At 42.3% G+C, this 23,547-nt stretch overlaps 1 protein-coding gene across 3 annotated transcripts in view; it reads left to right on the top strand.

Annotated features, from left to right (window-relative positions):
• The window catches only part of LOC143934032 (ras-interacting protein 1-like), an 89,961-nt gene that overhangs the window by 42,171 nt on the left and 24,243 nt on the right, over nt 1-23,547 (top strand). For all 3 annotated transcript variants that reach the window (XM_077457279.1, XM_077457278.1, XM_077457277.1), the window contains exons 5-8: nt 5,418-5,569; nt 7,003-7,118; nt 14,321-14,561; nt 18,952-19,124. In XM_077457279.1, coding sequence (XP_077313405.1) covers nt 5,418-5,569; nt 7,003-7,118; nt 14,321-14,561; nt 18,952-19,124 — 682 coding nt within the window. The remainder of the gene's footprint in view (nt 1-5,417; nt 5,570-7,002; nt 7,119-14,320; nt 14,562-18,951; nt 19,125-23,547) is intronic.

Below are 23,547 nucleotides of genomic sequence, written 5' to 3'. Positions count from 1 at the left end.
CGAAAAACACTATACACTAAATGTAAGTACTTGTGTACCGAATGTACTGTCCCTTGTGCTGATGTTTTTTTAAAACATTTTACTTAAACCTAGGTTATAATACATATTGAAGAGTTGTTTTTAATTAACACATACTGTCTCTGGATCAAGTTTCTGGTTTTTTACACCTGAGTTTACAGTAGTCTTGTCAATATTCCTTTAGCTCACGTTCCTGAAAAGTATGGCTCTTAACTGCTTCAAATCCTACTTTGCTCGAGCGGCCTGTGCACCCCCTGTGATTAGTGCATTGGGCAGGAGGAGGGTTTAAGTGCCCAGTAAGCAAGTGGTTAAAATGGTGGGTGCTGTAGCGATTACCAGTTGGGTCCTGGAAACATCAAGCAAGTGAACATATTCGCCAGCACACTGTGGGTCAACACTTCTGTCCAAGGATTTCTTTTATGGGGAGAGATCACATCACAGAAATAAGTGCAATGTTTCAGGGCCGCGCAGGGCCCCTTTTGTCAGGCATGTGCGGCTCCGAAACGTTGCACTTATTTCTGTGATGTGATCTCTCTCAATAAAAGAAATCCTTGGATGGAAGTGTTGATCCATGGTGTGCTGAGAATATGTTCACTTGCTTGAATTTACAGTACTTCTGCTTTAGTGTACAACACCATTGCAAAGTAAAATCAAGCACAACAGGCACAGACAGGAGCAATAGAAATATTTGTATTGGGACACGATACCCAACAGTCTCTTATTACTACTTAAACGCTTTACAATCTGTTTCTGAATACCTGGGAGAATTATGAATACTAGTAGCATTTTCATATAGTCTTTCTTTTATAACTTTATAATTTTAAGCTTAGTGGTCCCTTAATCTTGGATAAACAAAATGAATGCAGATTTTAGTCTCGTTTGGTTGATTTTTTTACTCTTGTATATATTTTTTATTTCATTTTTGGCAGTCTTAGCCTGGTAAATGCCATCCAAATGCTTATATGCATTACAAGGAATTTTGTGTATTTTTAAAAACAATTGAATAAACCTTCTTGCCTTCACAGCATGTTACAAAGCCTTGCAATAAAAAAAGCATTATGTATATATATATATTGTCTTTTGTGACCATGTGTAATGTCTTGATAGCGGAAATCAATAAACATTTTTAGTGTTGCATTGTCCCATTATGTGACATGCTATGTGTTTCTTCATACTATTTGATATAGTAACACACGGTAACATCTGTGTCTTTATACAATTTATATGGAATTCCCAGCTGGACCTTAAACAGAAATGAGTGTTTGTTCTTTATTTGTATATAGAATGATTATTTCACTGTGTCCTGGCTTTCACAATGAATATGCATTGTGTTTCAGATGTTTTATTCATGGTACTTTAAACACATAGAACCAAGAATTTGAGACGCTGGGCCCATCCTGTTTATTAGTTTCCCTAGTGTGTAAAAGTTCACACCATTTTTGATCCTCTGCTCTATTTATTTTTGTTCCTAGCCGCCTTATGTCACTTAATCGTTCATAATACAAAGTGTTTTCTCAAAATAATTAATGACACTTTCTTTAAAATATTTGCTTTGTCTACGGTTGTGAACCATTTTTCATCGAAGTCTTACATGAGGCTCATAGGTGACACTGGGCTTTGCTCTATAGTTAGTGGAATTAAAGTGATGTAAAGTCTCTTTTGTTTTTCTATAAAAATAAAAAACATGTTATACTTAACTGCCTTGCTGCAGTGGTGTTGCATAGGGCAGCTTGGATTCTCTTCTTTTTGGGTCCCTCTTTTGTGCTCCTGGCTCCTCCCTCCTGTTGAGTGCCCCCACAGCAAGCAGCTTGCTATGGGGTCACCCATTCAGACATGGAGCTGCAGTTCGGCCCCACCCCCCTCTCTCTCTCTCCTGATTTGCTAACCGACTTTGACAGCAGCGGGAGCCAATCGCATCACTGCTGTGTCTCAGTCAATCAGGAAGGAGAGTCCTGGATGGCCAAGACACTCATGGACATCACTGGACTCTATCCAGATAGGGCTCCAGTAAGTATTAGAGGGGCTGAGGGGGGGCTGCTGCACACAGAAGGCTTTTTATCTTAATGCATAGAATGCATTAAGATAACAAAAAAAAGCTTCTGACTTTACAACCCCTTTAAACATAAAAAGTTAAGATTTGCTATGTTATAGGGACATTTTAGGAAAGGAATTGTCCTGTAGCAGTACCCTAAAAAGCCCTAAATTGTCCTTTAGCAGTACCCTAAAGAAAGCATTATCTTTTTTCTGGAATTCCTCATAAAAAATATCAGTGCACTCTCTTGTGCCAAAACCCCAATAGCTATGTATCTGCAGCGTGAGATCTAAGGCACTGCCGCTTCTGCCTGCTAGTAGCATGAGATTTGAGGTAAGATTTGGTGGTTACTGTGCTGCTCACAGAGTTGAAATCTCTGATGGAAGAAAACGAAGCTCTGTCTCTACCAAGATGGCCCCTTTAACACAAAGACACAATCCATGTCCGTAATGGGGAAAGATCAGCTGCAGGAAGACCACAGGCAAAAAGGGTGACACTTCCTTGCCTTCTGCCTGCCTATTTTTTAGCCACGGCTTTCATTTCCTCTTCAAGAGCCATAAAAGAGAGCTTTTTCTTTTATTTTGACTTGCTTGCAAAGTTGCACCAGCCCACTAATTCTGCTTCAGGCAGGCGACTGAAGGCTAAGCCACTCCTTTTTCTTTTTTCTTTGTGGGCACCATCTATTTTAGGGCTTTGAACTTTGGCATTTGGGAAACTGATTTTTTTTCCCCACACACAAGTCAGTAGCAAACACCACTTTAACCATTTTAGGACCGCCCCATGCACATATACTGCAAAATCATGTACCTGTACATGATTTTGTTCTTTGGCTCCGGGGTGCGCGCCACTGGAGCCCCACTCCCGCTGTGATTGGACACAGCATTAGCCAAGCAGGGAGTCTGATGGATGCGATGTCCGCCTGGGACCCGTTGATCGTTTTGAGGAGAGGCAGAACAGCGGTCTGCCTATGTAAACAAGATAGCTCACCGTTCTGACAGAGGAGAAAATGGAGATCTTGTCTTTCTGCTAAGCAGAAACATGAATCTCTGTTTTGCTTTAGTCAAAGCACATCCCCCACAGTTTGAAAGTACCCCCTAGGGACACATTAACCCTTTGATCTCCCCTGATGTTAAATCCTTCCCTGCCAGTGTCAGGACAGTGCATTTTTCTTAGCACTGATAATAATGTCACCGGTTCCCAAAAAATGTCAGTTAGGTGTCTGATTTGTCTGCCGCAATGTCACTGTCCCACTAAAAATTGCTGATTGCTGCCATTACTAATAAGAAAAAAATATCCTATAGTTTGTAGACCTTATAACTTTTGTGCAAACCAATCAATATATATATATATATATATATATATATATATTTAACAAAAATATGTAGCAGAATACATATTGACCTAAATTGATGAAGACATTTCATTTGTTACTTTTTTTTATTGGGTATGTTTTATAGCAGAAAGTCAAAAATATATTTATATATTTTTCTAAATTGTCAGTCTTTTTTGTTTATAACGCAAAGAATAAAAACACAGAGGGGATAAATACTCAAAAACACAGAGGCTACTCAAAAGAAAGCTATATTTGTGGAAAAAAATGGACATCAATTTTATTTGGGTACAATGTTGCACAACCGCGCAATTGTCAGTTAAAGCAACGCAATGCTGTATCGCAAAAAATGGCCTGGTCAGGAAGGAGGTAACACCTTCCAGAGCTGAAGTGGGTAAGCAGCTTAGAAGCAGGTCAGAATGAGGCTAGAACCACCTTTGAAGAAACTCAGCAAGATATCAGAGGAACCTCAAACTGATCTGAAATAAAAACTAAAAGCATGCTTCATGTGCCCATGTACACAAGACTTTGGTCGGGCCATAGGATGAGTAAATTTCTTTATTGCAAATATGGGTTGTGCTGAAAACAAGTCAGTGTTGATGGGGGAATCCCTCGTGCGGAGCCATTGTATTCTCCCGGCGGGGGAAGCCATCCCTGCCAGAAGAACACAGTGATTATTCTATAATAGCTGCTAGCAATAATCACATTGGGTACCTTCAGCCTGACCATACATGGTTCTAATCTCGTTTGGTTCAGCAGCAACCAGGTGATAATTGAACTGTCTTTGGTGGGCTTTACACATCAGCAAAAAGTACAGCTAATGTAAGAAATCATTATCTCAAACATTGTTTAGTGTATCTTAATCCTTAGCTTTATTATAAAAAATTTAGGAAATACTGCTCTCGTAAAAGCCTATCTATCCTTGCCAGTTTGGAAGGTAGGTCTCAGTAGTGAGTCCCTCTTTGTTGAAGGACTGCTGGCTTGAGGTGTTGCAAAACAATCACACCAGATTCTTTGTCTTTTGCATGTCTGAAATATTCTAATTATACTTGAACATAGTAATAGTAAATGTACCCAAATGTATTTCTATATACACAATAGTTGGTGGAGTGATGACCATTAAAAGATTGTATAGTGCACGGGGTAGGAAAAGGAAAATGGAGGGGGGTGGGGGAAGGAGGGAAGGGGAGGAGGGGGGAAGAAGGGGAAAGGGGGGAAAAAGGGACAAAATGGAGGGGTTGAAATGGGGGGGAAGGGAAGGGGGAAGGGAGGGGATGCTCGGGAAGGATATGGAAGGAAAAGGAAGGGGAGTTGGGGGGAATTCAGTTTCAGAGATTCTGATGGATCCACCTGCGTCCACTAGAATAAAACAATGTATCTGAATTAGTTTGAATAATTTGTTACGTTGTTACGTTATTTTGGATGCTTTAAACATTAACAAAAGGCCCAAAATATCGCATCCTGTCATCCAAATAAAAATAATTAATATGAATGAATTTGTTGCTTTCGTTTTTTTCGGATTTATTTTTCTCCACTGCAGATAAAGCAATAGAGCTTGGTCAAGGACATTCACTAGGAGTCAGTTGGAAAGTCATGTTGTTTCTTTTAGAACAAGTTTTTATCCAGTTACAAATAGTTTTTTAACAAATCTTAAAAATATTTTTTTCCTTGTACAATATACAGTGTGTACTTTGTAGCTAAATCTATGACTATGGGTGTATCTTCAAAACATAATGACATTTTTTTACCACTTGAATGCTTTTCTTATTTTCCTTACCATATTTTAATGTTTTATTTGAATGTTTTATTTGTTCACCAAAGCTTGCGTGCTACAGTGACATAATATCAGTTAGTTGGTGATTGTTGACATTCATTGTTTGGAGTTTAAAGGCTTTTACTGTATGTGTACTGATGAAAAGCTCTTTTCCTGACACTTTTCTGTAGATTGACTGTTTTTTTTTTCCTCCTGAAATAAAGATTGCTTCTGGTTGAGTTTCTTGATAAAAATGATAAGAACATTTTTGTTGATTATTTCAGCCAACAAGACAAAAGTTTCTTGAGTACATTGGGGATTGAGGAGGTGGCCACTGATCTTCGACCTTTAATGCTATGGATGGCAAATTCCATGGAACTTCTCAATTTTGTTCAGAAGAAAATCCTAGATATGGAAAAAGAATGGGATTCAGAAGGTTTATATTGTTTATAAATATTCACTTTTATGTATTTTTATTAAAAGGCATTGCATCCAAATCTTACAGTATTTTTCAGCTTCTGCCAAGAACCTGTAAGGGCAAAGAAGGGATTAATTGGGGCTTCCAGATGCCTATCAAGAGAATCCTTAAAAGAGGGAACATTTTCAATAGGCACTGTAAGGTGCTAATTGGGAAGTGAAATGCGCCAAAAAACGTTATAGACAAAATGGCAGGGGTTACCACAATAAAGCAAAAAGCTCAGAAAATCTTCTGCCTGTAAAACAGCACAGTGTGCTACACACTGTGAATTGTAGTATTAAAAGTCACGGACCAGTGCAAACATAGATGGAGACTCTGTTTTACCTTATCCAGGATGCTGGGCCTACTAAGGGTCCAGGCTTCAACTTTCACGGTGGGCATAACCCCGAATGGGTCTTAAAGCGTTATTAAAACCAAAAATAAAATATATTGCAGCGTACCAATAATTACATGTGGTGACTGCATTTGTTTTTCCCCAGAGTACACACTCGGGGTAATCAATCTGGTATCTATTATACAGCTGAGACAGTAAGCAGTCAAAACTTTAAAAAAAAGCATAAAAGAAAAGAATTGAATAGTTAAAAGAGAAAAATAATTCTCTAGAGAACAGGTCCATCACCTAGGCTACTAGGGAGAATGTAGACTCTTACGAAGTGGGTGAGGTCATATGTGTGCTCTAGGGGTGGCTCTAGCAAGTTTTTTGCCAGTGTCCAATTACCTGATGGTAACCTGCATATCATCCATAGCTTATGAATATCAATCCTATGTCCAATGTATTATATCTTGCGGAATAGAATAGACTAGAAGTCCTCTGATGCTATGATTAGTGGCCAAGGCCAGATTTACTATTACACACAGAAGGCAGGGGCCTATAGGGCGCAGGTGCAAAAAAGTTAGCTGTAGAGATGCTGATTGCACATTTTTTTTCTATAATTAGTGCAAATTCTCATCTCCTATAAAATAATTTACCATAAATAAATATATTCTAAGCCTTTTTAGGACCACCAAACTAAAAAAACTTTTGTGTCACTGAAGTGATACTAGCGGAGGTGTGTTACACCAAAACCTGTGTACCTGCAGGCTCCACTAATCCAAATACAGATCTATAAGTGTAGGCTACTGAGAATGAATCTACAAATGCAACTTAAAAGGGAGACATAAATATTGACTGCAGTTTTTAATAAAATACTACTATATAGTGCATATTTTCTAAGAAGAATGATGAGAGAGAATAAGCAGAAATGTGTGATCAGCAGTAGTAAAGACTATGAGCAGAACTGTTGCAATGTACTACGTATATAATCAGGATGATGATGATGATAAGAAAAAACATTGCTACTAGCAACTATTACTTTTACTTCTGTAATAAAAATAGTAATTCTTTCTTCCAGCATCTTCCCAGGATGCTTTGCTTTCAAGTGACCTGGAGGCATGCGAGGAGTCTATGGCCCTTCTTGATGAAGTCATTATGTATACCTTCCAACAGTGTGTGTATTACCTTACTAAGGTATGGAAGATAGTTTTATTATATGTGGCAATCATTTACAGGTACTTTAAGTGCTACTAAACCCACAACAGTAAAATCAGTCTGTATATGTAGTAAAGCATGCTTGTTATAACCCCTGTGGAACATAAGGGGCTAATCCTCTGCATTGTGTAAAAAGGCTTTTTGATCCTATCTTACCTGATCCTCCCCTTCTTCCACTGCCCCCTAATAATTTCCTGATAACACAGAGTCTATGGAGTCAGGCTGCACATGCTCAGTGTGGTGTATTTTGATAGTTATTTTTTTTTTCTTGGGAGGGTGCATGTGATCAGCACAGGGCCAATTAACTCTGTCCAGACAGAGAGTCAGGGGTCCTGTAGTCTCAAAGGATAGTCAGAAAACTCCTCTTACAAGCTTTAACCAGTCCTCGGCTGGACACTGACAGAAGTCACAAGACTGCTATATACTACTGATGAGAAAAGGTATTTAACAGTTTATATATACTAAAATAATTGCATTTCCATGTTCTGCTTACTGTGGGAGACCAGATATAGTGAATCAGGGTCCTGGGTTTAGTAACACTTTCATAGTGCTGATTGTAGTTACGATATCGCATCAATCATTTAAGCTTTTAGGATTTGTTTTTGTAAATGCACTACATAATGTAAATGTTTTTATTTTTTTCTGTCATGGCCCCTCTATAGAGTGTGTTGCTAACTATGGTCTATGATAATAACAATTTCTGCACACCATGCACATCCTATGTTAATGACTAAAACAAAATACTTGTACCGTATATACTCGAGTATAGGCCGACCCGAATATAAGCCGAGGCCCCCAATTTACCCCCAAAAAACTGGAAAACTTATTGACTCGTGTATAAGCCGAGGGTGAGACATGGCTGTCCATCCCTGTGTGTGTGTCCGTCCATCCCTGTGTGTCCATCCATCCCTGTGTGTGTATCCATCCATCCATCCATCCATCCCTGTGTGTGTGTGTGTGTGTGTGTGTATTCATCCATCCATCCATCCCTGTGTGTGTGTGTGTGTATCCATCCATCCATCCATCCCTGTGTGTGTGTGTGTGTATCCATCCATCCATCCATCCGTGTGTGTGTGTGTGTGTGTGTGTGTGTGTGTGTGTGTGTGTGTGTGTGTGTGTGTGTGTGTGTGTGTGTGTGTGTGTCCGTGCAGCCTTGTGTGTGTGTCCAGCCTACCTGTGTCCCAAGCCTCCGTCCCGAGCCGCCGTCGTCCCGAGCCTCCTCCGACCCGTGCCGTGCCTCCTCCGTCCCGTGCCTCCTCCGTCCCGTGCCGTGCCTCCTCCTTCCCGTGCCTCCTCCGTCCCGTGCCGTGCCTCCTCCGTCCCGTGCCTCCTCCGTCCCGTGCCGTGCCGATGGATCGCCGCTCTTCTCGGCGGCCATTCTACAATTCAAAATTCCGCCTCCGCCTGTGATAGGCGGAACACTCAATTTCCCAGCAGCCTGTGTTCCGCCTATCACGGACATCCTCTCATACTCGTCCGTAGTATGAGAATGAGCGGATGTCCGTGATAGGTGGAACACTGACTGCTGGGAAATTCAGTGTTCCGCCTATCACAGGCGGAGGCGGAGAAGGAGGCGCGGCTTTTAAATTTTAATGTCCGCCGTCTGTCTGCTCGATACGCTGATCGAGCAGTCAGACAGCGGTGACTCGAGTATAAGCCGAGGGGGCACTTTCAGCCTCAAAAAAGAGGCTGAAAATCTCGGCTTATACTCGAGTATATACGGTACTTAATAATATGCCTTCTAAGTGCTCTTTGGCGTTCAGGCACCACAATCCTCAAGTAATCTGCATGTCATGGGGTTGTGGTTGCCATGCATACAGATGACCTGTGGGATGGAGTCTGTCCACTCAGCAGTAACCTCACTCCAGGTGGGAGAGTTTCTATCCTCCGTTGATACAAAGGACATGTATTTACTCGTACCTACCTTTCAGCCTCATCAGAGGTTTCTGCGATTTGCAATACAGAAGCGTAATTTTCAGCTTGTTGCTCTACCCTTCGGGCTTGCTACAGCTCCCCGGGTGTTCACAAAGGTCCTAGCACCTGTATTGGGTCTTTTAAGGGCCCAAGGGATCCTGGTGCTTGGGTAACTGGACAACCTTCTGCTCAGAGATCACTCACTAAAGGCTCTAGAACAGAGCATAACATGCACATTGCGGTATTTGGAAAGCTTAGGCTGGATCATAAATACAGAAAAGTCAACCTTGAGACCAGCTCAAAGTCTAAAGTATTTGTCTGATCCTAGATATGGTCCAAGCAAGAGTACTGGGAGAGCCACCCGCAAGGATCTGTGCCATGAAGGATCAGGTGCATCAGATAAGGGGCACCAGACAACCCTCCATTCGGCTCTGTATGAGTTTTCTAGGGAGGATGTTATCCTCCTTCGAGGCTTTGCCCTATGCCCAGTTTCATTCCAGGCCTCTACAACAAGACATCTTGTTGGCTTGGAACAGGAGAGGACAAGCCCTGGATTATCCAATGTTTTTATCTGTTCAGGCACGCTTAAGCCTAAACTGGTGGTTTCAGGATCAGAACCTGTGAAAGGGAAGATCCTTCCTCCTGGTAACTTGGAGAGTACTGACTACAGATGCCAGTCTCTCAGGCTGGGGTGTGACCCTAGAAGGGCTCACAGCTCAGGGGAAAGGGTCAAGAGGACAGAACAGATCCTGCCCATCAATGTGCTGGAATTACGGGCAGTACGTCTAGCCATATGGTCCTGGACGATGGAGCTTCAGGACTGCCCTATAGTTCAGTCCCAACAATGCCACTGCAGTGGCCTATATAAACCACCAAGGCGGTACCAGGAGTTGTTCAGCTTTGAAGGAGGTGAACCACATACTAGCCTGGGCAGAGGGACATGTGCTGATTCTATCGGCAGTCCATATCCCGGGAGTAGAGAATTGGAAGTCAGATTATCTCAGCCAACAGCAGATCTGCCCGGCGAAATGGTCTCTACACCCAGGGGTGTTCCAGGGAATTTGCCAATGCTGGGGATGGTCGGAGATTGACCTACTGGCATGCAGGTTAAATAACAAGCTACAGTAGTTTGTGTCCCGAAAAAGAGATCCTCTGGCAATTAGAACAGATGCTCTGGTAGTTCCATGGAGCCAGTACTCCCTGGTCTATGCTTTCCTTCTGATCCCTCTCCTTCCACATTTGTTGCACAGGATTCGGAGAGAGGAAGTTCCAGACATTCTGGTGGCACCAGCCTGGCCCAGAAGGCCCTTGTTCCCGAAGATTGTGAGACTGACAATAGACGGGCCATGGACGCTTCCATGTTGCTCCAATCTACTGTCTCAAGGTCCTATATTTCACCCCAATTTACAGTCTCTAAATTTGACGGCATGGCTATTGAAGCCAGGATGCTAAAGGACAGTGGCATCTTAGGACCAGTGGTGTCTGCCCTAGTGAATGCTAGAAAAGCTGTCACTAGGAAGATCTATCATGAGGTCTGGAAGACTTATATTGCTTGTTGTGAAGCCAAAAAATGGCATCCTCGGAAATACGTGATTGGGAGAATTCTCTATTTTCTACAGTCAGCTGTGGAAATCAAATTGGCTTTGAGTACAATCAGAGGTCAAGTTTTGGCCTATCAGTATTCTTCCAAAGACCTTTAGCCTCTCATTCACTGATCCAAACCTTTATGCAGGGGGCAAATAGCTTGCTTCTCCCCATTAGGTCACCTATGTGTTCTTGGGACTTGAACTTGTTGCTATCTATGTTAGAAAGACAACCATTTGAGCCTATAAAGGAAATTCCATTAGACTTGCTTGTCACGCAAGCTAGCCTTCTTGATGGCCATCACCTCGGCTAGAAGGGTGTCGGAGTTGGTGGCCCTTTCATGCAGGGAACCATACAGGGAACCATACTTGATCCTTCACCACGACAGGGTTATGTCCATACTTTTTGCCAAAACTGGTGTCAGCCTTTCATTAAATCAGGACGTTATTTTGCTTTCTTTTTTCTCTCAGCCTCGTTCGGCAGAAGAGAGACGATTCTTTGGACGTTGTCCAGGCAGTCAAGGCTTATTTGTCTAGATCTGTGGAGATCTAAGTATCAGACACCTTTTTTGTTTTACCAAAAGGACCCAAGAAGGGGCAGGCAGCTTCCAAAGCTTCCATTGCCAATTGGGTCCGTCAATTGGTCATTCAGGCCTATGGTGTGAAACGTAAAGCTCCTGACTTTAGGATGAGAGCTCATTCTATCGGGGGTGTAGGAACCTCCTGGGATTTTTTCCATCAGGTATCTGTGACTCAGATTTGTAAGGCTGCTGTCAGGGCTGAGCTCAGCCCTTCCTTCTCTGAGCTGGCTGCTCAGCTGTTGTCTAATTGCCAGCTCCTATCTCTCCACAGTTACTCAGGATGATATCCTGTTCATCAGTCCTGCCTACTTAAGCCGTCCAGTCCAGAGCATCTCTGCCTTCACCTTGGTCAACATCACAGAAAATATCTCCTGTGATCCTGTTCAAGACTTGCTTTGCTGACATCCCTTCTGGCTCCAGATCCTGCTTGCTGTTCCACTACATTAATCCCTGACTTCTGGCTTGGCTGACTATCTGTTCCGGTTACTGAACTTTGGCTATGTTTTGACTACGTTTGTTCTTTTTACTTTTACTATTAAACAAGTGTGATTTAAACTGTACTTCTGTTTCGGCCTGATTTCCTGGTTTCTGACAGCTGCTACCTGGTCTTCAGTGCATGCGTTCACAAAATTTTATCAAGTGGATGTTCGAGCAGCCAAGGATTCGGCTTTCGGCTGCAGGGGTGTGTAAGGTCTGATGGCTATTGTTTGGCAGAGTGTCTCTCTGCCCTCAAGGCATCACATCAGGTAATGAATATTAGCCTAACTCTGTGTCCCATGATGTATGAAAAAGAAAATAGGATTTTTTCATCATACTTACCTGTAAAATCCTTTTCTTTGAGTACATCATGAGAAACAGAGGTCCCTCCCCTCTTTTTGAGGATTTGGTGCTTGAAGTACTTCCTGTATGGGAGGGGTTATATAGGGAACCACTTCCTTGTTAAATACCTTTTTATCTACCAGTGTCCATTGACCTGGAGATGAAGTATAACCCAGTAGGTCCCATGATGTACTTTTACAGGTAAGTATGATGAAAAAATACAATTTTTTGTTCCAAATATGTGTAAAACATTGTTCATAAAAGACATAGACAATACAATAACCCTCCCTCAAAAACCTCCCACAGAATAACAGATCAAACAAATCAGTTAGCTAGGTAGTTTACAACTAGATTTGCAGATAACACATCAGGTGTCTTCTGTGGGTAGGCAGTCTTAGTTACATAGTTAGTTAGGTAGAATAAAGACACCAGTCCATCCAGTTCAACCTGAGTGAGTGTGTCTACAGTTGTCCCTATCCCTGTACATTGTACATCACACACTCACATCGGTCCCTACCTTCAAGGAGCCCACAATCCAAGGTCCCCATTCATATACTAGGACCAATTTTGAACAGAAGCCAATTAACCTACCATGTCTTTGGAGTGTGGGAGGAAACTGGAGTACCCGGAGGAAACCCAAGCAGGCACAGGGAGAACATGCAAACTCCAGGCAGGTAGTGTTGTGGTTGGGATTTTAACCAGCGACCCTTTTTACTGCTAGGTGAGAGTGCTAACCACTACACCACTGTGCTTGCTCAATCTCAACACATTTCGCAGGAGTGCCACTTCTTCAGGAGGTAAGGGGAGCTGGAAAGTAAAGTATAATAATTTACAATACAGTACAAAATAAATAAACATAATTAGAAATGATACCATACTAACACCATACCAGTAGTATATTATAGACCCAAGCATAAATAAGTGAAGGTGTAGCAAGGTCAGAGGCAGAGGATTTAATAACTCTTTTCTTGGTATGTGTTTGTTAATGAGGCCTTATGTGCAAAGAGGAAAATTTGATCTTTTTGAGCTTGGGAAAAGGTTGTGTGTAGTTCTCGTTCCCATATTGTTATAAACTTTGGGGTGCTTATTATGTTCACCCGACATCAACATGAAGTATGACAGAGGCAATGTGTGTCCTACATGCACTGCAACTACATAGAGTGTTTCAAAGAGGGTAATTGCTTAAAGTGGTTGTAAAGCCTCAAGGTTTTTCACCTTAATGCAGTTAAGATGAAAAATCTTATGCATTAAGGTGAAAAATCGTCTGTGCTGCAGCTCCTTCCAGACCCCCGCTTTTTCTTACTTGAGCCCCGATCCAATCCAGCAATGTGTACAAGCGCATTGGTTTCCCGGACGCTGTTTCTCCCCTCATTGGACAGATTGATATCAGCGGGAGCCATTGTCTCCCACTGCTGTCAATCTAATCCAGTGACACGGGAGCTGGGTCGGGCCAAGTCCTGCTGTGTGTGTCAATGGCAGAAGCAGCAGGCGAGCCCGCACCCAGTGAAGAGGAAGGGCCTAGAGCACCGGCAGGGCACCCCATATAAAGAGGATCAAGTCTGCTCTGTGAAAAACGATTTCACAAAGCAGGTAAGTATAGGTATGTTTGTTATTTTTAGTTTAAAAAATTTACAACCCCTTTAAGTGTTTTGATACTCATCTGGAAGGGATCGGTAGCCTAGCTATTCTTAATGAGGAAAACATGTTTCTGAGCCCAAGATGCAAGCTTTGAGCTCTGTTAAAAAATTCTGCTGTCCTTAAAGATTGATATACCGTATATATTTATATAATAAAAATTATAAAACTAAAGTGTTTGCTGATTGATGCAATCATACATCCTTTGTATATAAATATAAAACTATACACGCACTAGAAAATAGAGGGCTAGCACTGTCAACGCTCGTGCTCTTAGATTGGATGAATAGAATAGAGGTGAATAGACTGTTAACATACTCAGCTAGCAGTTTGCTTCAAGGCATGGTTCTCTGGGTGAGCACATGGTACAAACACATTTCTATCAACAAAATAGCAAAAACTGTGCAGGAATAGCCCCCATGAAGACCCAGCCACATAGCTCTGACATGCAGCATGGCTGTTTGGAACATTTTATTATGCATGAGAATGTGTTACTGGCAATCAGCAACAGGGTTGTAATGAATATGTTGGTTAATTAGAAGTCTGGAGGGGATATTTACATATTCCAACTGTGGTTTGGCTGGAGTACAGCTTATATTGAATCTTGTTCTGTAAAACAACATTGTAAGTGTTTTATCCTTCTTTTTAGACATTGTATGCAGCTTTGCCAGCCCTTTTGGAGAGCAATCCTTTCACCGATCCTGCCAGTCTCTCTGATGTAGGAGAGCTGAGCAATATGCCAGAAGGCACACGTGGAACACTTGCCATTTACCAGGCTACATTGGATTTAACTCGGGAATGTGAACTACATCCAGATCTTGTGTCTCAAACATTTGGCTATCTCTTCTTTTTCTCCAATGCATCACTCTTCAATACTCTAATGGAGAAAGGTAATTCATTTTACCAGTTTGGTTAAGGAAGAACCCGTAGCAATGATTCTCTAAATAGGTGCTGGTTGTTTGCTTCTCCTGCCATTCCCAGTGGTGGGTACCTCAACAACTAACCTACACACCAGTAGTAATAGGATGGTATCCTTTTTAACTGTGGGCAGCTGAATATGCTGTCTGTTCACTTCCTGGATTCACACTAACACACAGAGGCACACTTCTGAAGCCCTGCAGCTCTCATTGGCCCTCTTATGACTCACCCCCCCCCCCTTCCTGGCAAAATCTCACTAGAGTGAGAGAGAGAGCTGTGCATGATGTCATAAGCCTAGACTTTTTTCCAGACAAGAAAGAGGAAGTGGGCTGTAGAAGGTTTTTACTGGCAGAAAAAAAAATGCGTTCACAAAACGCACTCACCCCCTTAGTTGCCTGTGAAATGGTCCTGCCAGACTGTATTGAGTGACTATTCTGCTAAAATTTTGCATATTGGTACTGCTTGGACCTTGAGGAAGGGGGTATACCTGAAAGCTTGTCCTGAAAATTTGGATGTTAGTGCAAATACAATAAGCATCATGGTACTCACAGTCACATTGTTTTTGTGACCAAAAGAAAAATTATTACGAAAATAATAGAAGTCACTGAGGGTAACTAGCCTGGAAAATTAAGGTAAACCAGGTAATAGTTTGGTCTAACTACTGCATTCAGGCCCTCTTTAGCCATTCGCCAGTATACTAATAAAAGCAAGTCTACCTGCGGTGGGGCCCTTGAACTCGCGTAGGAGCACTTGACCTTCATCTAAAGGTACTCGTAAAGGGAACTCTTTACAGAGCCCCTAAAGGTTAAACAGAGAAGTATAATACACACTGAGGTGGCTAAAGGCTCCTCATCACACTGATGCTATGTACCTACACCTGTCCTCCTGATAGCAATAACTCCACTGACCTAACAGACTGGATGAAGGCAGATACAGCACAGGCTGCTCCGTCCCAAGGCACCCCTACATTGCTCACACCTTTTTTTTCTAGGGGCCAGGCAAGAGGTAGCACAACACTCTAGGGCTCCCCTCTCAAGCATGTGCGTATATCTAATGCCTACATGGTTCCTCTGCTCTGCTGCCAGACTGTACTATTCTCTTTCCTTTGGGGTTCACAGTCTGTCCCTGGCAGGCCTTCTCACCCTGGTGCCCTTGTGGAGCTCTCTCTCTTTCGCCACACACAGCAGCTCTTTCTGTAGGCTCTGGCCCAGTCAGTTCCCACTTGTATCTCACTAGATCTCTCTCCATGCTTCTCGTTTCCATGCTGCATTCACTTCTTCCTCTCTGAATTTGCTTTTAGTAAACCAACTCCATCGATTCTAGAAAACCGATTAGGTTCCTATTGCTTTTTCAACACACGTCCAGCTTATTAGTATTGCTTCTACTCATTGCTGTTTGATGCCTCTCACATCTACATATTTGGCAGATGAGTCCCTGCTTACATCATTAGCTTTAGCTGTATCTCTTTCAGTGCTAATTGACCACTTTATGTGCCATTAGAATTGCTGGGCATACTACATTGGCCTCTCTTCAGTACCTACCTTCCTGTGCTGAAAATATCATTCACTTATATAGGAGACTGAGAATCTCTATGGGCACTGGATAGCCACCTGTCCACCTGTATACCACAGTACTGAAACCAAGGCCTTTATACTCACAGATGAATGTGGTGTCACAAGCATAAAAGAATGTAGAGATTCACTATGGTGACAGCATAGTGACCTGAAAAAGCTCCCACACGCAAAGACATATGTGAAAGTTCCTGTGTATGGAGAGTGTCTAGGCCAGTGTTTCTCAACTTAAGGCACCCCAACAGGTCATGTTTTTAGGCTTTCCATTATTTTGCACAGGTGATTTGATCAGTTTTACTGCCTTAGTAATTACCACAGCTATTTCATCTGAGGGTAATCCTAAAAACATGACCTGTTTGGGCGCCGCCAGGACTGGAGTTAAGAAAGTTAAGTTAAGAAACACTGGTCTACGCCAGTGATGGCAAACCTTGGCACCCCAGGTGTTTTGGAACTACATTTCCTATGATGCTCATGCTCTCTGCAGTGTAGTTGAGCATCATGGGAAATGTTGTTCCAAAACATATGGGGTGCCAGGCTTTGCAATCACTGGTCTATGCCAACTTGAATACAGCATGATGACATCATCGCACTGAGTTTTGAAATCACGATACCATATTCCTGTCCCTGGGTCTTAGACCCCAGCAGAGAAATTGTATGAGGGTATGTTAACATTAACAACTGTTAACCCTAATACATAATAAGAATACATTCATTTAGCATCTTCCAAATGGTTTACAGACAGTGTCATACATTTGAGATGTTATGCTGTAATCTGCTGCAGTTGGCCTGAAACTGGGATGGGACGTTGGATTTTCCATCATTCTGCTTAGCAGCATCTTTGCTTAATTCTCTCACTCATCTTTTCTGATGGAGGAGGGGCCGGTCTTATGCAGCATCCATAATGTAGCAGTTCCTCTCATTGTCCTGCCAGGTTATCTGCAGGAAGTGGTGTGCTTCCTCCTAGCCTTGCTCTCAGGACTGCTGGGAGCATTTTTTTCCTTCGCAGCAGGAAGCAGAAGGTCGCCTGGACTGTAAAGAGAGAATGACGTGCCTTTCTTTTTCCATAACACCACCAGCCCTTAACTCTTTAATTAGTCCAGCAGGAATCTGTTTCTGTGTAGTATGCACTGATTTATGCTGCAGTTTTAGATTAAGGTGCAACTTTCTGCCCACTGTATTGCAATGGTGGAAAGGACATAAAAAAAAATAAAAAAAAGATATCGCTTTTTACTATTAAGTGTGGTTTACCATTTTAATTTAACCAATCATTTGAGTAGTAAGGGCTACCACAGGCACATATGAATGGAAATCCACTTCTGTTCAAGCTACCAAGCCAACTGTCCACGGGTAAAGAGGTCAGGGAGAACATACATAGAAAATACATAATTGTGCTTTAATGTAGATCAAGCATTCTGATTCTGTGCTGTCTTCTCTTGTTAGAGAGTAAGCTTTAAAGCTGAAAGACACGTCTCCCATAAAAAAAATAAAAAAAAATAAAACTATGACCTAATCTAATTTAGCACCCCCCCCCCCCCCCCCCAATAGGTCTCATCCCTTTTACCTACTTACCTCATCCTCACAGTGGCAGCTTCATCTGGTGTTTACATCCTCAGGCCCAAAATATTTTCCGTTGCTGACCGCACAACCCATAATTAAACAGTGACTCCCTATAGATCTGAATAGGGCCCAGTTCCAAGACTAGAGATGGTAGGAACAAGGCCTAGTTCCAGTCTATGGGGTGTTGCTGAGCAGGTTCAGAATATCACTGTTAGGAAAAGATAAGTACCTACCAGGGTGGGACTGGGGTTTGATTTTTTTTTTTTTTTTGTTTGTTTAAATTAGATATTAGGTTCAGGCAGTGTTTCTCAACCTGTTTTCAGTCAAGGCAATCTTTAAAATCACAGACTGTCCTGAGGCACCCATTCTAAAATGTAAAAAAATATTCTAATAGTTTTACTTAATGCGGCAACATCCACATGTAGGACAAGCACCGTTAGAGGTGTTTTATTCTTGCAAAGCAAATACACTTTTGCACACTGGTACTGACTAGTATTCCAATGTTTCTCTTCTCCCTCAATTTCTCTCCATCAGTCAGCTAATGTGACCCCAGTGCTGAGTGAGAGGAGCAGAAGAGGGTCAAACAAGGATGCTGTGGAGGCAACAGACATCCTCCTTATCAACTGATGATATCATTGGTTGTTATGATGCCAGTGTGTAGAAAGTCATAGGCTTTGTGTAACTAAAAGGGAGGCTTGATCCACCTGCTGGCTTGTATACATTATTTGATACATTTTTAGGAATTTTGCCAAGACATCCTGGTTTAAAAAGGCTGGGTTAGGGGGATAGAGAGGGTTGGTTGGGTACAAGTGAAATTGTTCTTTAATATAATAGAATAAATGCATCTCATTACAAATAGGAAGTTTAATGACTAAAGATGACAATGGTGGATTTATATGAAATATGATGGAGACACCAGACACACTAGTTACCATAGTCATAAAAATCCTAACACACCTAACATCCTAGACGTACAAAGGTGACCCATGCGAAGAGTCCATGGTGAGACTTGATGCTGAGGCTTTGATTCTGCAAGGCACTGTGCCACCTTCTCTTGTAGGTATATAAAAACATCCAATGTCATACTGTGAATGTAGACTCTCCCCTAATCACCACTATACCCAGTCAATATGCTAAATATGGACACTTTTTATCTTTTGTTACCGTTATGCAAGTGAGTTTATATGTCTTATTTTTCTTGTCTGTTACTATTCTGACAGCACATATTTTTCAGGTAATGGGGAACCATTCTACCAGTGGTCAAAGGCTGTCCAGATACGTACAAACCTTGATCTGGTTCTGGACTGGCTCCAAGGAATAGGTCTTGGTGACATTGCCACAGAATTCTTCAGAAAGTTGTCAGCAACAGTAAACTTGCTGTGCATACCTAAAACCAGTCTCTTGAAGGTATGATATGATAAATATATTTAATTTGGCTTTTTACCATGTATGAAAAGTTTTACAAAGCATATACTGCAGTATTGATAAAGAAATTAAGTTACTGTATGGCCTAGATAAGAGAACTAAAGGAGGAAGAACAATCATGGCAGGCAATCAATTGAATAATACTTTTGTTGCACACTAAAACTGAACTGTAGGCAAATGTCTAAATACACTGTTGAAATATTTTTGGGAGCTTCATTACCTGCCAAAAAATTTGCTCTTGTGTACTTCCTTTCCTTAAATTCGCACTGCTCTGCCAGATGGCACAACCAGGTTTGTAACCTACATTTTCTCTACTGCATATAATGCCACGTACACACGATTAGACTATCCGGCGGACAATACGCCAGACTTTGCAGTGGAGGTCCGCTGGACTTTCCAAACGAGCAGACTTGCCCACACACGACCGGACTTTTCCGGCGGACTAGGGACTTTGGGCAGCACAGTGGTGTAGTGGGTAGCACTCTCGCCTAGCAGTAAGAAGGGTCGCTGGTTCGAATCCCAACCACGACACTACCTGCCTGGAGTTTGCATGTTCTCCCTGTGCCTGCGTGGGTGTTCTCCGGGTACTCCGGTTTCCTCCCACAAACCAAAGACATGCAGGTAGGTTAATTGGCTTCTGTCCAAAATTGGCCCTAGTATATGAATGGGCACCTTGGATTGTGGGCTCCTTGAGGGTAGGAACCAATGTGAGTGTGTAATGTACAGGGATAGGGACAATTGTAGACACTCACTCAGGTTGAACTGGATGGACTGGTGTCTTTATTCAGGGGACCAACCTTACTAACTATGAAACTATAAGGTCTGGCGAACAATCCACCGGACTATGGCGGGGATCCACCAGACTTGAAATGAACGGACTTGCCCACATACAGAGTAAAATCTGTTGATTTTGAACGTAACTCCAGGTAGACGGGACTAGAAAAGGAAGTCAATGTCGCCACCTCCATCGGTGAGATTGACACCTCGCGAGCCCCGTCGCCTGATATGTATTTAAAGAGGAACCCCTATGCCAAAAAAAGGCGTAGGGGTCCCCCCAAAGTCCATAACAAACCCTTATCCGAGCACGCAGCCTGGCCAGTCAGGAAAGGGGGTGGGGATGAGCGAGCACCAGCCCTCCTGAGCCGTACCAGGCCATGTGCCCTCAACATGGGGGGTGCTTTGGGGAAGGGGGGGCCCTGTGGCCCCCTCCACCCCAAAGCACCTTGTCCCCATGTTGCTTATGACAAGGGCCTTTTCCCGACAACCCTGGCCGTTGGTTGTCGGGGTCTGCGGGTGGGGGGCTTATCAGAATCCGGGAGCCCCCTTTAATAAGGGGCCCCCAGATTCTGGCTGTGTGCTTGGATAAGGGTCTGGTATGGACTTTGGGGGGACCCCCACGCTGTTTTCCCCTTTAAATCCGTACTAGGAGACGGGGCGCGCAAGGTGTCAATCTCGTCGATGGAGCCGGCGACATTGACTTCCTTCTCTAGTCCCCTCTACCTGGAGTCACGTTCAAAATGAACGAACTTTACACCGTGTGTGGGCAAGTCCGTTCATTTCAAAAGTCCGGCGGACTAGCACAAAGAGGGGCGGATTGTCTGCTGGACTGCCAAGTCCGGTGGACAATTTTGAGTCTAGACTTCTTTCTAAGTCCACCGGACTTTTGGGAAGAAAAAGTCCGCCGGAGCCCACACACGGGCAGTTTAATCCGAATGTGTGTACGCGGCATAAGCAGTACAGCCCGGTCACTTCTTTGCCTTCCCCTTCCAGTGATTGGACATGTAAAGGGGCAGTGGTAGACTGATGAGCTCATCCCTTTGCTCACTCTGTTATCCCCCACAGCACACCTTGGAATGGATCATAGTCCCAGAAGTTTCTCTACTAATATAAGTTCCACTAAACAAGAGTTTGATATTAAGACAAATTCAGATACTTCCCCAAGCTGAATAAAAAAACATGTTATCTTTTTTTTAAAAACAAACCACTGCTTTCATTGGTGTTTTATATCTACCTGAAAATCAAAATTCTAAATAATATAATTAGGATACATGTTTCCAGTGCTGTAGAGAAAAAGCTAAGATAGAAATTTGCTTTGTTAATATAGTAAATACTGTAGTTGTAGTTATTACTTTAATTAAATGTAATGCTTTATTACTTTAATGCTCATTAATAATGCAACAATATATTCATATTTGTGTTCTTGGGTTGGTGTCTCCTCAGTAGATTAACATTAACATGCATAAACGCTAGACGCATCTAGTGTAGAGCATTAATGCATACTAATGGCCAGAATAAATAAATATTCTTGCCATCAGAATGCATTAATGCTCAAACCCTAGACACACCTTAACACATGTGCAAAATGCTGCTGCTAAAAAGCCAAAAGAGAAGTATGAGTTTTTTGAGGGGTTTTTTTTCCAATCATACTTACCTAGGTGGATGAAGCATCATTCCGATACTGCATCTGTCCCCCGCTGTGCAATCAAACATGGCTGATTACTCAGTTCTCTCCCCCGCTCTGAGCAGAGAGCTGGTGACTGTCAGTCACCCTTGTCTGACCTGCCAACTCCATCCTCCTCCACTTTGTGTCACTAGAGCGTTGGGCTGTGGAGGGAGCGGGAGCGGCTTTCTCAGGCTCTCAGCGGCTCCCTGAAAGGCATATGCCACTCAAGGCTCCTGGGTGGATCCCAACCATGTGGTCACAATCTTTCCTTAGCTAGGACTGGCTCTGTGTCATCAGCCAACAGCGGGCTTCAGCCTGCTGTCTGCTGAAAAGGGGTCACAGGGTTGCAAAACGAACTGCATTCCTGTGATCCACAGGGGAAGTACAGCCAAATGAGCTTTGGCTGTGCTTCTCCTTTAAGAAGTATTTTTTATATTAGTTTTAGGTATACTATGTGCTTAGGAACACATAAATCTATGGTGGGGGTTTCTCAAATTTGGTTACAAAGACAAAAATACTTCATATAATTAGTTTATCCCTATTTTCCATCTGAGTCTAAAACTGACGGACTATATTTTCCCCTAATGTGCTAATAGGTGGGAGCAAATTTTATGCTTACGTTATCAAATACTAATATGGTGGTGAACATGTAACACTTATATCACCTAATTTTAGACCTGTTCAGCTCTCATGTTTTTGGACATACGAAAAAAAGTATTTCCTCTGTTTTACTGCTCTAGCCTGGTTGGACAGTTTGCTAGCCTGGATGTGTCTGAAGACCAAAGTAAAGGATGGTTTTGCCAATGACATCCAGTGGCACTGCATACATCATAAAACATTTTCATATAATACCAATATATTGTCTAGTGTTTTAAAGAGAACGTTAAACCCTTTGTAAGCCATATAATTTACAATCTCATACCCCTTGCACAGTCACAGGGCTAGTTAATTTTTTAGGTCTGTTTCCTGCATAGGGGGACCCAGATAATCACCATTGGGGGGGGGGAAGAGTTATTTAAAGGATGCGTTCCCCTTTTGAACATGTTACACCTGTATTTAGAATGTAACATGTTCAGCAACCTTGCCCCCTGTTCCCCTTGACAGTGGATGGGGGTTCCTCTCCCCTACTCCCACTGTCACATTTTAATTTGGCAAAGCTGTGCAGAGCACTGTAGCCTTATGAGTTTATGTGAAATCTCCATTAATACCTGTACAAGATTGTAAATAGAAATATATTTCCGTTAGATTTAAATATATATTTAAAGTATTGAGTGTTGTGTTGGTGTTACTGTAATTAGTTCAACTTCAAAGCTTGGCCTTTTGTTTTCCCTGATAACATCTCACCTGGAAAGTAAACAACAGCTTTCTTTGACTCATCCAATCAGGCTGTTCCCAATATACATTTACTAGGTACAGTGACCAATTAGGGAGAATTAGATTAGCCACACTACAGAAAGTAGGGGGGGATATAATACTTTGTGAGCAAGCCAACTCACTCTGGTGTGGGAGCACACGGCAGTCACCATGGGCTGACCTGAAGTTAACAGGTAATCTAACTCTAAACTTGCACCTTATATTGTATTGTAAATATGGTTCTGTGAGTAATTTGTAAATATCATGTAAGCCAGGGGACCTGCACTGTACATTGTGTTGTAAATACTCTCTGATGTGTAATTTGTATATATTATGTAACCCTATAAATAAATGTGTATTGCCGATTGAACTACCTCTTTTGTACAAGATCTCTCAGATCCAGATATATATATGTCCATACTACTACAATGATTGAGGTGTATGCACATAATCATAAATACTAGTCAACAGCACCACCTGCACAGATACATCATTCATTCACAGGGATCTATGAATGAATAGACTACAAGTCCCATCTCCCATCACAGAATATGGATTTGTAGTTTCAATGGAGTGCAAGCATACTGATCAACATACCCATAGTACATT

Source organism: Lithobates pipiens, unplaced genomic scaffold, assembly GCF_037356315.1.
Source record: "Lithobates pipiens isolate NorthernLeopardFrog02 unplaced genomic scaffold, aLitPip1_a1.2 Scaffold_27, whole genome shotgun sequence".
Lineage (NCBI taxonomy): Eukaryota > Metazoa > Chordata > Amphibia > Anura > Ranidae > Lithobates > Lithobates pipiens.
The sequence above is the reverse complement of the archived record's forward strand: the minus strand, read 5'-3'. Positions and strand labels throughout refer to the sequence as shown.